This window comes from Delphinus delphis, chromosome 19 (assembly GCF_949987515.2).
Source record: "Delphinus delphis chromosome 19, mDelDel1.2, whole genome shotgun sequence".
Lineage (NCBI taxonomy): Eukaryota > Metazoa > Chordata > Mammalia > Artiodactyla > Delphinidae > Delphinus > Delphinus delphis.
The window spans coordinates 22004801-22020251 of record NC_082701.1 but is presented as its reverse complement, the minus strand read 5'-3'; the positions used below and the strand labels follow the sequence as shown (position 1 = coordinate 22020251).

Sequence of the window (15451 nt, the reverse complement as noted above, 5' to 3'; positions counted from 1 at the left end):
CTGATCGATACTACGTTATGGAGACTAGCGTGGGCCCGCCTCATTAGATTAGGACGGTCGATTCGCGTATTCGTTATTCAGTATAGATTAGGGATGATCATTATGTCAGTCACTCCAAAGAGCTCGATTAACCGGCCAGAAGCGCCATTAAGCGCACTGGCGGTGGGTGGCTCAAGTTAGGAAATTAGGAAACGAATCTTCAGCAAGCATCCGACGGCCTTCCTCTTCCTCCTTCCCTCCTCTTTCGCAGCCCAGGCAGACCCGAAGCTGAGGCCACCGTGCTGAATGCTTTCACCCTTTGGCTGGCGACCAGAAGACCTGCGGACACTGGCCGCCAAGTGACCCCAGCTTCAGTCTTTGGCGCACACCCACCGAGTGGGGGCGGGGAGGAAGAGGAAGGGCTGGAGAGATTTCCGCCCAGAGGGGGTGGTCTGAGAACCCGCGGGAGCTGGGCCGGGGAGGATTCGGTCACCTGCTCTCCTTTCCTTCCGTGTGCGGGGAGACCGGGAGTTCGCCGCCCTTCACGGAAAGGGGGCTCTTGGCGTGGACACGCCCACTGTCCCTGGGGCAAGTGTGTTGCTGGCATCCTGGACTCTGCCTGGGAAGGCTAGCGCATCCTCTACGGTCCCCCAGTCACCCTGCGGGGAGTGGAGTGCAGCAGCAAGGACTCCTGGTCTGCCACTCCTTTCGGGCTAGAAGATCCCGGGCAAGAGAAACCTGTAGGGGTTTCGCGAAGGTCTCGGTCTCACCCATGATCCACAGAGGGCACCCAGGGGCTGTCTTGGATGAAGGTGGGAGGATATCAGCTACTGGGAAGAAGGCTGACGTCCCTCTGAGTCCCCACTGCAGCCCTTTAATCCTGGAGTGCTGCCCAAGGGGACGACCGTGCTCACTGGGAATCCGTTCATTTGTTCCTCAGACAGTTATTAAGCGCCAATCACGAGAAAAAACACAAGACAGAAGACCCCACTACCCACTAAAGCTTCATTTTAATCACTTCCATCACTTTCCAGTCCCCATATCCCTGGCCTTTCTGGCTTTATCAGGAGAACCTCTGACCAAACCTTTCTCACTTCTGAAGTTCCCAGGTTTCCCGACAAAGAAGTACCTGTCCTGTGCCATTGTCAAAGACTACACTAAGCGCAGGGAATATAAAGCTGATGAGCCGGGCTGTTGCCCCACAGGGTGCTCACAGGCCGGCGGGGGCAAGCGGGAGGGTTACGCAGCCTGTCCCGTTAGCTTTCATGGGCACTGTGTATCCTTCCGTTTGCCACTTACCGCCCCCCACCCCCGCCCCTGTAAGCTCGAGGTAAGGGTGGGTGAGCACTGGGGAAGGCTTTCAGAGAGGCTTCTTCTGAGCCCAGTCTTGAGGAGGCACCAAATGTGGAAGGGAACTGCTTGAGAGAGTCCTTAGCTTAGCTCCACTTAAAAGCGGAGCCTCCCACTCCCAGCCCAGGGAAACACCTCTGGCGGACGTGAGATGCCAAAGCTTCCCCTCCATTGGGTTAGTTGTAGTATTTCAGGAGGTCACCTAGCTGACAAACTCTTCATCAGAAGAGTCACTGTGTGTGTCATAGACTAGAAGTTTCCAGAGGGCAGGAACTCAGGAATCTAAGTAATTATTTCCAGCACATATACGAAGAGATACTGCGAGGATAAGATCTCCTGGAAGAGGATGACAATGGTAGGAGAGGGCAGCTCCTCTAGTGATATTATGACTGTCTTTAACTGTGTTCTTTACTCTTCTCTCTCCCCAAAACAATGTCCTTTGTCAGATTCTGCTTCTATTTCCCCATCCTCTTCCCCACGTCTCTGTATTTCTAGAAAAAAACCTGTTTTGTTGTTGTTGATTTATTTTTCCTCATGCTTCTCATATTAACTGCTTCTCTTTTCCCTCTATCCATTTTTTCCGGGTCTTCCTTCCACTCACCCGCCTATTTCTCTGTCGTGTCCCCTCTTTCTGTCTCTCTCCGTATATCACAGCTGTGTTCTTCCTTTCTCACCTTTCTCTTCATCCCTCAATTTGTCGCTGCCTTTGTCTCTCGCACTACTTTATTCCTTTCCAAATGTAATATTTCGAGATTGTAACATTGATTGAAGCAGACAATGTAAAACTGTTCAACCTCCACTGCAAATTCATTCTTAATCCTACGAAAAATGCAACGTTAAACGTATTGCATGGTGAGACAAAAACCTGTCTTTGCCTTTCCTGCAATCCAGCTTGGGGGGCGGGGTGGGAGGTAGGCGGAGGAGGGAAGTGCTGGAGACATTATCCCGTCATTAACGGAACAACAACGAATTTTCAGTCACAACGACCCTCTGATTAGCTATAGAAAAAGTGTTGTCCGCTATTTCAATACAAAATTTGGCTTTACAGCGGTTGGGAGAATAATTCATTTAGGTTTTCCTTTTCAGGGTGGAAAAAAAGCAGATAGCGTCCCTGGGTGGGCTCGAACCACCAACCTTTCGGTTAACAGCCGAACGCGCTAACCGATTGCGCCACAGAGACGGTGGCAACTATCTGTGTCGCAGTGAGCCGAGTCAATGGGAGTGAGCCTGCGACAGCGCAGAACTCGGAAATTCCATAACCGGACTAAAGAAGTCAAACCCAAAGAAGGGTCCGGATCTGGGGAGGGGAGCAGGCGGGACGTGCTCGCCTCCCCTCCATTGGCTCGGGGGTGGCGGAAATCGTCTCCTGCCTCCTCTGGATCTTAAAGTTGGGGAAGCCCGTGATGTCCCTCTTTAGGGTGATCTGATATTGGGGATACGTGAAGTCGACCTGCTGAGAGTCCCCCAAAGCAGAACCACCCTCGGCTTCCAAACGTCCCCTTTGCAGCCCAATCCCTGAAGCCGCTGAATACCCGCGACACCCTCCCTGTGCCCCTCCCTCCTCGCAAGAGTAAATACGCACTTTACGGGCACCTCTTAAATACTAGGCACATGCCCAGTGCATGTCCAGAGCCTAGCATGGTGCCTGGCATACAACAGATGTAAGGATTTCTGGAATGAATAAATGAAACAAACTGCATGAGTAATATGCCCGACCCACACAGCGTGCTCTTAACCAACCCCGTGGCCCTTCACTGGAGCCAAAGGGCCTTATCTCGGGTTTCACTAGCCCACGTGGGCGCAGACTCCGGCCGGCGTCTCCTGCGCCCAGAGACTGAGTCCACCGCTATACCAGCTTGCACCGCGACGCCGGGCTCTTCCGCACCGACAGTGACTTTTCACTTTGCGCTTTCCTCACCTTGGTTTTGACTTCTCAACCAAACTCCCGTCTGATGACTGACAAAGATACAGAGCCAATAGGAAGCCAAATTGTCCCGGAAGGGTCGGCCCCCCAGCCAATAGAGACAAAGCAGCGAGAGTGGTTGCGCAGTGAGGCCCGTAGCAGGTTTCCTGGAATTGTGGCTATTGGAGGTCCTAATACGCCGCAATCATGGTGAGGTGGGGAGCAAGGAGAAGGGACACGGGGTAGGGATTGAGGAATGGGGAGGGGTGTCATGGGGAGTTTGGGAGGCGTAGAGGCCTGGTGGTCGATTGAAGGAAGCGGCTCCAGTTTGAAGGGGGAGCGGACCGCGGTGAGGACCGAGGCAGGGAATGGGGCTCCTCGCAGCCTCCCAGCGTTAATCTCAGAGCTGGAGTTCAGGGCATCCAGGCGCCTCCAGAGTGGAGGACGGTGCGTACAGGAGCCTCCGAATCAGAAGCTGCGCCGGGCCGCGTTTGGCCCCGCGCGCTGAGCCCTTCCGCTCTGTTTCAGTCTATTATGTCCTATAACGGAGGGGCCGTCATGGCCATGAAGGGGAAGAACTGTGTGGCCATTGCTGCCGACAGGCGCTTCGGGATCCAGGCCCAGATGGTGACCACGGACTTCCAGAAGATCTTTCCCATGGGCGACCGGCTGTACATCGGCCTGGCCGGGCTCGCCACCGACGTCCAGACAGTGTAAGTGTCGGGGGTCCCCACCTACACCCAGGCTTCTTCTTGGACCATTCTTGCCTAGCGGCTCGAGTGGCGTGGGTGTTAGTCATCTACTAAACAACATCAGTGAATCTGAGACATTGCCGAACACCATAAGCGATAGAGTGGTATCCTAACCAACTTAGCAGCATTTACTTTGTGCCAGACACGGTGGAAAGCACCTTACATCCATGGACTTTAATCCTCTTAACCACGTTACCATGTTGTCCCATTTTGCAGATGAGGAAACTGAGGGTCACAGAGAGTGTATTGCCCAAGATGTAAGCTAATGAATGACCCCCAGGATCCCAATCTCTGAGGCCAAAGCCCATGCTCAGCCCCTAAAGAACTTCAGGTCTAGCTGGGAGAAAAGGCAGGCATACAGAAAGATAACTAACCCATAATAAGATAACTAACCCTTATTAACTGATAGAGCAATTAACAAATAGAGCAGTTACCTAGTTGACAGTGGTTCTGTGAGAGAAGGGAGAGTCTGGGAGATGAAATAGGTGGCTCTTGTGATGGTCCGGGTGTGAAGGTTGTGGTTCTGATGGGGTGGTGAGGTGGGAAAGGAAAAGAAGGCATTTCTGAGAGTTGTTGCTGACCAACCTTAGTGGCTACTTGGATATTGTGAGGCCAAAGAGTTAACCATTGAAGTCGGGGTTCGTGTCTTTTTTATTTGTTATTAGTATCTATTCTAGTACTTGGCATGTAGGCAATCCAGAAGTGTTTTAAAGGTGATTTCTGTTTTGAGCATGTTGACTGAAATACGGGAATTGGGAAGACTGGTTTTAGGGGAAAGGTGACGACTTTGATTTTGATACCAATTTTAAAGGGACAAGGCAAGCCAAGTAGAAACATCTTCTGAGCAGCTGGGGTCTTGAGATTATATCTCAGGGCTGGATAGGCATTGGTGATTTGTTAAATCTATGGGAACAGATTCTGGAGAGACAGAATACACAGAGGGAAAAAGTAAGCTGCAGCTCCAGAGCTGAACTGTATATTCAGCAGTCAGTTGGGGAAGAAGAGAGGCCAGTGGAAAAGAGGGTCAACGTTTCAAGAGGGAAGATGTGGTCACAGGTGGCCTAAGGAGCAGCAGTTCCTGGACTTTGTTCTTAGAAGATTGATAGTTCACTAAGGTGGGTGGGAGCTTGTCAGAAAGTTTTCTCTCTCATTTCCCTTAAACCTCTCTAAAGTCTCAAGAACATATATTTTGGAAATTCTTCCTGAAATCTAACCCAACCAGCCCTTTTTTTCCATTGTTGGTGGAATCAGAGAATGACGGCTTAGCATTCCTGTCAGTATGAAGGCCCCCATCAGCCTTCCTCTCTCCAGTCACTGCTGTTCCCTTCACACTATTTCCTTTTCTTCAGGAGCCTCTTCTCACCGAGTTTGCATGTTTGTGGGCAGTAATTGCTACCTTTGCTGGGCCTCAGTTTCCTCACCTGTATGATGCTTAGGTTGTGTCTAAGGCTCTTTGTTCTGGTGTCCTGTTACTCATTGCTCTGCTTCCAGCATGTATGTCACTGGTCTGTTCCCTGCAGGGCCTATCCCCGGGCTCTGAGATGGGACTGGAGGAGGTGCGGCCTACTTTCTTAGGCGCCTTTCAGTCCATTAGCAGCAGCTGCTGCTTATTAACACCCATACATTATCTCACAAAATAAGGTGACTTATTTTGTCCCTATCTTAGGGATGGAAAACTTAAGTGGTAAGGTGAAGGCTTAGCCCAGGTCAGCTCTCTCAGTTCACTGCTCTTTCTACTGTAAGCCGCCATCATTATGTCTGCAGGCAGACTCCTACCCAGAGTGTACTGTATAAGCTATTCCTCAAAAAAGTGGGGGGAGAATCCACTTCTTAACTCCCCTTTTCTCACCCTAAAAAAAAGTATGAGAAAAAGGGTTAGCAGAGTGGCATGTTTATGGGTAGAAGTGTTGGACAAGACTGAGAAGCGGATGTGAGGCTGGACTTCTGGTAAGAAAATCAGAAGAAAATCTGGCAGATGGGGAGGAGTCTCGGCAGGGGCTGGGATTGTGTGTCTCCATGAGGCGGACACCAGGGGACATTCAGCAATGACATACTAACTCACTTTTCTCCTTTTACCACAGTGCCCAGCGCCTCAAGTTCCGGCTGAACCTGTATGAGCTGAAGGAAGGTCGGCAGATCAAGCCTTACACTCTCATGAGCATGGTGGCCAACCTCTTGTACGAGAAACGGTGAGTAGAAATGTAGCCTGGGACTCGGGGAATGCAGAGACCTTTGATTGGGCAAGTAGTATGGAGGGGGGCACCCAGGAAGGAGATTCCTCCTCCTTGACTCATTTCTTATTTGCTGGATAGTATCCTTATTTTCTGAGTCTTTTCTGTGGACCTAACAACCAAATAGGAAAGAAAGGGCTACTTCAGAAGAAGACAGGGAATGCAAGCAGCAAGTGAAGTTGCTCCCAGGAAACAAAATTAACGCTACCAAAGTGTGCCCTGGCGTCTCCCAGCCAGGAGCCACCCTTACCCAAGAGCTTATTCTGTTGTCATTAGATACTCTGGAATACACGGAACCTAGGAATTGGGTATGTTAATTTTTGACATTTGAGGACTTTATGATGAGAAAAGAAGGAGCTCCTAACTGTAGAATTCAGTGCAGAAGCTGGGATGAAATTGAAGGGAGAACCCTGTAGGTACTTTCCCCACCCACCTCTGGGCAGAACTGGGTGGCAAATGGGAATGTAAATTGATACAGCCACTATGGAGAACAGTATGGAGGTTCCTTAAAAAACTAAAAATAAAACTACCATATGAGCCAGCAATCCCACTCCTGGGCATATACGTGGAGAAAACCATAATTCAAAAGATACATGCAAGGGCTTCCCTGGTGGCGCAGTGGTTGAGAGTCCGCCTGCCAATGCAGGGGACACGGGTTCGTTCCCCAGTCCGGGAGGATCCCACATGGCACGGAGCGGCTGGGCCACTGAGCTCCGCAACGGGAGAGGCCACAAAGGTGAGAGGCCCGCGTACCGCAAAAAAAAAAAAAAAAAAAAAAAAAAAAAGCAATAAACCAGACATTTTTAAAACACGATTTGGAAAAACATCAAGACTATCAGTAAATTCCTTGAAAATACATTTCTAAGGTGCAGTCATTGAAAATATGTTTATTAAAAAAAAAAAAAAAAAGATACATGCACCCCAGTGTTCACTACAGCGCTATTTACAATAGCCAGGACATGGAAGTAACCTAAATGTCCATCAACAGAGGAATGGATAAAGAAGATGTGGTACATATATAAAATGGAATATTACTCAGCCATAGAAGGAACAAATCTGTGCCATTTGCAGAGACGTGGATGGACCTAGAGACTGTCACACACAGTGAAGTAAGTCAGAAAGAGAAAAAGAAATATCGTATATTAAAGCATATATGTGGAATCTACAAAAATAGTACAGATGAACCTATTTGTAGGCAGAAATAGAGACACAGATGTAGAGAACAAACGTATGGACACCAAATGGGGAAAGGAGGGGTGGGATGAATTGAGAGATTAGGATTGACATATATATACTACTATGTATAAAACAGATAACTGAGAACCTACTGTATAGCACAGGGAACTCTACTTAATGCTCTGTGGTGACCTAAATGGGAAGGAAATCTGAAAAGGAGGGGATATATGTATACATATAGCTGATTCATTTCATTGTACAGCAGAAACTAACACAACATTGTAAAGCAACTATACTCCAATAAGAAAAGAAAAAAATGGCCATTAAAAAAAAAAAGACTGGGTGGCAAGAAGACAGGTTAAGCTTTTTTTCTTTCCTTTTTTTTTAACTTTTTATTTTGAAATAATTTTAGACTTTATAGAAAAGTTGCAGAAGTACTCTTTAGCTTTCAAAACTAAGTTTTTGCCATTTCCATACCTGGAGCAATATTACTGTCTTTTTACTATTAAAAAATAAAACAAATGGTTACCTTTTTTTTAGGTTTATGTTAATATCCTCAGCTATGAATTGTCTGCCATATGTAGTAACCATGTTTATCAAAATCCCAAATTGAGAAAGGCTTAACAAAAGATCTTTTTTTTTTTTTTTTGTGGTACGCGGGCCTCTCACTGCTGCGGCCTCTCCCGTTGCGGGGCACAGGCTCCGGACGTGCAGGCTCAGCAGCCACGGCTCACGGGCCCAGCCGCTCCGCGGCATGTGGGATCTTCCCGGATCGGGGCATGAACCCGTGTCCCCTGCATCGGTAGGCGGACTCTCAACCACTGCGCCACCAGGGAAGCCCCAAGAGATTTTAAAAAACTGGTTCATGGGGGTGGGGGGAGAGGTCTTTATTTTTCTTTCTTTTTTTCTTTTTTAATTTAGGTGTAATTGATTTACAATATTATATTAGTTTCAGATATAGGGAGGAAGTCTTACAAAGTTGTACAGATTAACTCACATTTCGGTATATATTTAATGGCTCATGTTTACTCATAATAAAAATACAGGACATTGAAGCTGACCTGGAAAATTCTAGATTCTCAGCTACTGTAACCAGGGGCTTTCTCTACAAGCCCAACTGAAATCATTGATTTTCCAGCAGGATAGGCTAATGCAGTGATTTGCAAAATTGAGCCATGTACAGACCCTTTTTAAAGTAAATAACTTCTCATGGACCCCAGAGAATCCATCCAAGCACCTCTGTGAAACACTGACCTTTAGGTGGTACCGTGACATCGACACGACTGGAAGTACAAACGCAGGCCCTGAGCCATGTTGTATTTAGTTTTAAGGTTGTTACCCAGATAATACAGGACATTCTTATATTAACTTTGTTTTCAGTTTATTGAGAGGAAAATACAAAATTTAAGATTTGTTAGAGAAATTTGATACCTAGGGATCTGTTTGAGAAATGCCAGATCAAAGCACGCTACTCCAACCTCTTCCTCCACCTTACAATTATTATTTTTTTATTTAGAATTATTTTTTTACAGAGTTGTAACTTAAGATCATGCCCGTAGAAATTACTGAGAGCTGATATAAGACATGGAAAATGTCTGTTTACTTACTGTTTCTGTTGAGGATAGTGGCTATTACTTTTTGAGTATTTTCTATTTTCTATTTAAATATCCCTAAGATTGATTCTTCTTAAAGCTCAGTGTCTAGAACAAGTTTCTGATAAGCTATTATTTCCTAATGGCAAACAATGAAAATAACCCAGCTCACTGAGTATCCTTCTTTGCTTTGTCTGCTGGGAGACTCAGAACAAAACTTTGTGTTTTGTCTGAGTGTCTTGTATTCTTGATTTTGGGGTTGTTTTTTTCTTTAGTTGGTGCATAGGAAGGACTTTTTTTTTTTTAATTAATTGAAGTATAGTTGATTTACAATGTTGTGTTAGTTTCTGGTACAGCAAAGTGATTCAGTTATACATATATATACATATTGTTTTTCATATTCTTTTCCATTATGGTTTATTACAGGATATTGAATATAGTTCCCTGTGCTATATAGTAGGGCCTTGTTTATCTATCTTATATACAGTAGTGTGTATCTGCTAATCCTAAACTCTTAATTTATCCCTCCCCACTCCCTTTCCCCTTTGGTAACCATGAGTTTGTTTTCTATGTCTGTGAGTCTGTTTCTGTTTCATAAATAAGTTCATTTGTGTCATATTTTAGATTCCACATAAGTGATATCATATGGTATTTGTCTTTCTTTTCCTGCCTTACTTCACTTAGTATGGTAATCTCTAGGTCCATCCATGTTGCTGCAAATGGCATTATGTTTTAGCTGTTTGGTTTTATTTTTCAGTGCTTTTTCTACAAACTGCTTCAAATCCTTTTTTGAAAGGAGTAAAGGTATAGGTGTATAAATAGAAGATTGAATGGTGATAGGACCTGGATGAGAATAGGGAGAGTAGGTTAAAAAAACAACAACAGAATTCCCAAAGAAAGGAAGAGGAAGAGAGGGTCGGGGTGAGGAGGATATGAAGGTAAGTGTCAGAGAAAAGAAGAAAAAGTCTTAGAGCATTGCTAGATGCCAGGAGAGGGGGAAAGGGGATTGTCCCAAACGGGCCCTCCACTTTCCTCCCTGGGTCTGGGCCGGGGCCTTGTCTGAACAGGCCTGAACAGGAAAGTGAATGTTCTTGAGCTCCACTTTCTCTCTCTGCTCCTGGCCCCCACAGGTTTGGGCCCTACTACACTGAGCCGGTCATTGCTGGATTGGACCCGAAGACCTTTAAGCCCTTCATTTGCTCTCTAGACCTTATCGGCTGCCCCATGGTGACTGAAGACTTTGTAGTCAGTGGTACCTGCACTGAACAAATGTACGGGATGTGCGAGTCCCTCTGGGAACCCAACATGGTGAGTTGGTGGCATGGAGCGGGGCTGGGTTCTCAGGTGCCCGCCCCTTGGCCATCAGGGGAAAATGTGTTTACCTGGCAGGTAATGGGAAGAATGGTGCAGGTAGGAAAGAAAGCCACAGCTGCTGAGCCTTGGAAGGGCATCCAGAAACTCCATCTGCCAGGGCCTTGGCTCCCAGGGAGAGCACCTTCCATGAAGAGACCTCAGTCAGATACAACAACAAATAATTCCCCACGTTGGGTTTACAGGGTTCTCATATCCATTCATTGAACACACATTTAACAAGGTATAGGGTTAGGGGCAGCTCAGGAGAATGGGCTGTGGAGTCAGGTTGTCTGGGTTGGAAACCCAGATCCACCTACCATCTCATTAGTTATGTTCAGGGTAAGTCACTTTACTTCTCTGTGCCTCCACTTCCTTAGCTGTAAAATGGGGATAATAACAGAATCTATTTTATGAGTGGTGGTGTGAGGAAATCACCTGGGAAGATTGGAACAGTACCTGACAGGGTCGGCTGTCGCGCCAGCTCTGCCAGGCTCCGGGGAAGCCAGATAGTCTGTCTTCGAGGGCTTATTGCAGCCTAATGAAATAAGACAGACCCACAGATACCTGCTGAAATGAAGTTTGCCAGGAACAGGAGGAAAGAGAGGGCCTGGCTGGCAGAAGGAGCAGCCTGTGCAAAGGTCAGAAGTACAGGAGGGGCCCAGTGTGTTCAGTGACTGGAGAGAGCTTGCTGTGGCCGCTGGCGTGTGGGCAGAATGTGGGGTGAGAGGAAGGAGGAGAGTGAAATCGGGATGAGACTCGGAAATGCCTTGGATGCCACGCCAAGCAGTTGGAACTTTTTTTTTTTGAATTTTATTTTTTATATAGCAGGTTCTCATTAGTTATCCATTTTATACATTAGTGTATGCATGTCAATCCCAATCTCCCAGTTCGTCCCACCACCACCCGCCCCCCCACCCCGCTTTCCCCCCTTGGTGTCCATACGTGAGTTCTCTGCATCTGTGTCTTTATTTCTGCCCTGCAAACTGGTTTATCCGTACCATTTTTCTAGGTTCCACATATATGCGTTATTATACGATATTTGTTTTTCTCTTTCTGACTTCACTCTGTGTGACAGTCTCTAGATCCATCCACGTCTCTACAAATGATCCGGTTTCGTTCCTTTTTATGGCTGAGTAATATTCCATTGTATATATGTACCACATCTTCTTTATCCATTCGTCTGTCGATGGGCATTTAGGTTGCTTCCATGACCTACCTGGCTATTGTAAATAGTGCTGCAACGAACATTTTGGTACATGACTCTTTCTGAATTATGGTTTTCTCAGGGTAGATGCCCAGTAGTGGGATTGCTGGGTCGTATGGTAGTTCTATTTTTAGTTTTTTAAGGAAGAACCTCCATACTGTTCTCCATAGTGGCTGTATTAATTTACATTCCCACCAACAGTGCAAGAGGGTTCCCTTTTCTCCACACCCTCTCCAGCATTTGTTTTTTGTAGATTTTCTGATGATGCCTATTCTAACTGGTGAGAGGTGATACCTCATTGGAACTTTTTCTTCTGACATGGTGTCAAAGGCAGTAAGAGACCTGAGGCACCAGAGGCCTGCAGGTCGGTGTGGCACTGAGGTCCTGAGCAAAGAGAGTGGCAGTGGGGGAGCGGGGCAGCCAGAGTCTAGAGTACTTGGTCACTTAAAACAGAAGTGAGCGAGGTGGAGATGCTGAGGACACTTGAGTTTTCTAGCTAAGCCAACCAAGATAAGAGGATGTGGTGGATGCAACAGGTTTGGGGGGAAATGGGTTCATGGTTGGACAGGTTGAGTTGTGCAATACCTCTGAGCCACCCAGGAGGAGAGTCCATGAGATAGCTGGTAAAGCACATAGGAGCCATGGGGATTCTTCCCCCATTTTACAGAAGAGGAATTGAGGCTTAGCGAAGGGACATTGACTTGCTCAAGGTCACAATGCTGGTTAGCGGAGGAAGTGCAGGGCTTGAACTATATCTTACGTAACCTTGCTGCCTTCTGAGAAGGAGGTGAGGGGGCTTCTCGCATCCAGGGAACCATCCCTCACTCCAGACACGGGAGGGGCCAGAGCTGGGCACCTTGAGCCTAGAGAAGAGAGAGTTAATGGGCCAGACCAAGTGAGGGTCCAAGGCTCTGGGGATTGAAAGGTTTCTGCTCTGTCGGCAGGACCCAGAACACCTGTTTGAAACCATCTCACAAGCCATGCTGAATGCTGTGGACAGGGATGCGGTGTCAGGCATGGGAGTCATTGTTCACATCATGTAAGTGTGCACTGGGAGAAGTCTAGAAGCTCTGCAGACACGTGCCTCTCCCCTCCTGCACAAACACCCCATCTTCCCAGCCCCCTAGTCAGGTGTGAAATAAGAAGGGTGCTTGCAGCAGGCCCGAGATAGCAGAAATCCATGCTTCCTAAGGGTGGCAGCTAAGGTGGGAGCCTACCCAGATTCCCCTGGCCTCCGTCTGGTGAGGCTCTGTGTCCCCGAGTCTCCTCCCCTTGCTCACAATAGACATTTCTTTCCTTCCTGAGCACTGTCCCCAAAGTCTCAGGGACCTTTGTGGGGATGAGCCCCAGCAGAGCTACTGCAGATTGATCAGAATAAATCCTGGGTGGCTCCTGTCCTCTCCCAGCTCACACCAGCATGGAACCCACAACTGTGTGGTGTGCTGAGCCCTGGGAGTGTTTTCCAACCCCCCAGCCGGATGCCTGCCACCCTCTTTCCCTCTTATTTGGGGCTGTCACCAGGAACCTGGTATCCTCCCAACAGCTTTCCTTGGGAACCTCCCAGAACAAGCATTTGGACCCTTTTGTTATGGGGTAACCTGCTTAATTACCGTGAAAAACAGGTTGGGGCTAATACAGACAATTTACCACCCCAAGGATCTTTTCCCTTCACTGGAGTGAAACACCTCACACCTCCTTCCTAAGTTACTTGTTCTCTAGGCCTGGGGAGCTCCTTCCCTGCTTTGGAGTGCTTCACACTCCAGCCCTGAATCATCCCAACTCTTGACGGCTCCACCTATGGAAGTTTCTCCATTCTCCCCTTCCTCACCACAGGCCAGGAAAACAAGCTAACATTAGTGTAACGTGGGCAAAACAGTTAACCCCAGAGTTAGGACAGCTGTTCTAGTTTGTTCTGCAGTCTAGAATGGGTGTAGACGTTCTGTGACTTTCTCCCTCTGCAGTGAGAAGGACAAAATCACCACGAGGACACTGAAGGCCCGGATGGACTAACTCTGTTCTTCCCAGAGCCCACTTTTTTTCTTTTTTTTAAATAAAAGATTTTCTTTCACTCCTGCTTCTTTGAGTGTTTTACCACACATCTCTGTCCCCAGTTGGGCAGTTACAAATAGCTACTCGGGGTATAGCTCAGCCCTCAGGTTTTCTTGACTTGCAGCGTGCTCCACCGGTCCACCAGTGGGGATAGTACCTACAAATCACTTGTTGGGTACCTGCTGTGTGCTAGGCCCTGCACAAAGTGCTTTACACATTCTAAAATTTAATCATCATATTGACTCAAGGTAATATACATTAATTATCCTTGTTTAACGAGTTAAATAACTTGCCAGGGCCACTTTGTGATAGGGCAAAGATGTCAACCCATGTTCCATTTGACTCCAAAGCCTAGCATCCTTTTTACTCAACTCTCGGAAAACGCTTAAATCTTCTTTGTTTCAGGTAGAAATTTGGCCAAGTGTCCATAAGTAATATCCTTGCACATCAGTGTTTCTTTTTTGTGTGTGTTTCTTTTATTTTTTATTTTTGGCTGCGTTGGGTCTTTGTTGCTGCGCGCGGGCTTTCTCTAGTTGCGGTGAACGGGGGCTCCTCTTTGTTGCGGTGCTCAGGCTTCTGATTGCGGTGGCTTCTCTTGTGGAGCACGGGCTCTAGGCACGCGGGCTTCAGTAGTTGTGGCACACAGCCTCAGTAGTTGTGGCTCACGGGCTCTAGAGCACAGGCTCAGTAGTTGTGGCACACGGGCTCAGTTGCTCCGTGGCATGTGGGATCTTCCCGGACCAGGGCCTGAACCCGTGTCCCCTGCATCGGCAGGTGGATTCTTAACCACTGCGCCACCAGGGGAGTCCCCACATCAGTGTTTCTTAACCTTAGCTGCATATTAGTCACCTAGGGAGCTTCTAAAACACAGGTATTTTGATCCCATCCCTGATTTATCTGGCCTTTTAAAGGGGCTGGGGCACCTCTTTTTTCGAAAAGTTCCCCAAGTGATTCCAGCTTGCAACCTGTAGCAGATGCCCTAATAAGCAAGTAGTTCCTGAACTTTAGCCTCCATTAGACTCTGGGGGGCTTGTTAAAGCAGGGGTCCCCAGTGCCTGGGCCTCGGACCAGCGGGCGAGCGAGCGAAGCTTCATCTGCCGCTCCCCATCGCTCGTGTTACCGCCTGAACCATCCCCCACAACCATCTGTGGAAAAATTGTCTTTAATCCCTGGTGCCAAAAAGGTTGGGGGTCACTGTGTTAAAGCACAGTTTCTGATTCAGAGCTGCAGAAGGCCCTAAGAATTTATGATTCCCAGGTGCTGGTCCAGGACCACACTTTGAGAACCACTAGATTTTTTTTTTTTTTTTGGCTGTGTTGGGTCTTCGTTTCTGTGCGAGGGCTTTCTCTAGTTGCGGCGAGCGGGGGGTCACTCAACGTGGTGCGCGGGCCTCTCTTGTTGCGGAGCACAGGCTCCAGACGCATAGGCTCGGTAGTTGTGGCTCACGGGCCTAGTTGCTCCGCGGCATGTGGGATCTTCCCAGACCAGGGCTCGAACCCGTGTCCCCTGCATTGGCAGGCAGATTCTCAACCACTGCGCCACCAGGGAAGCCCGAGAACCACTAGATTTTAAGCTAAACGTTTAGATGGAGAACCGGAGGCACATAGAGGTGACTTGTTAAGTCAGCAACATAGCTAGTCAAGGGAGAGCTAGGACAGGTGTGTCGGGTGTGTGGCTCCCAGCAAGTGTTGGTTCTACGCGGCTGGAGAAGTGAGGGGCTGTTGGTCCATTCCTCAGCGAGTGTGGTAATGGCAGCTGACAGGCAGATGGTCCGGTGCCTGTGCTCTTAACCATTGCTTATTAACTGCATCTGAGAGTGGGTGACCAAAGTCATTGACTGTTCTTTCCCCAAACTCAAGCCA

At 47.8% G+C, this 15451-nt stretch overlaps 1 protein-coding gene and 1 non-coding gene across 2 annotated transcripts; one reads left to right on the top strand and one right to left on the bottom strand.

Moving 5' to 3' along the window:
- Positions 1-2435: 2435 nt before the first annotated feature.
- On the bottom strand, positions 2436-2509 carry TRNAN-GUU (transfer RNA asparagine (anticodon GUU)). The gene has a single exon. It is a non-coding gene; the product is annotated as a tRNA-Asn (tRNA).
- Positions 2510-3313: 804 nt separating this feature from the next.
- PSMB3 (proteasome 20S subunit beta 3) lies at positions 3314-13630 on the top strand. Its single transcript, XM_059996706.1, has 6 exons — positions 3314-3442; positions 3761-3945; positions 6066-6173; positions 10114-10291; positions 12485-12579; positions 13502-13630. The coding sequence occupies exons 1-6, from the start codon at positions 3440-3442 to the stop codon at positions 13548-13550; spliced, it is 618 nt and encodes a 205-aa protein (XP_059852689.1). The 5' UTR covers positions 3314-3439; the 3' UTR covers positions 13551-13630.
- Positions 13631-15451: the final 1821 nt, after the last annotated feature.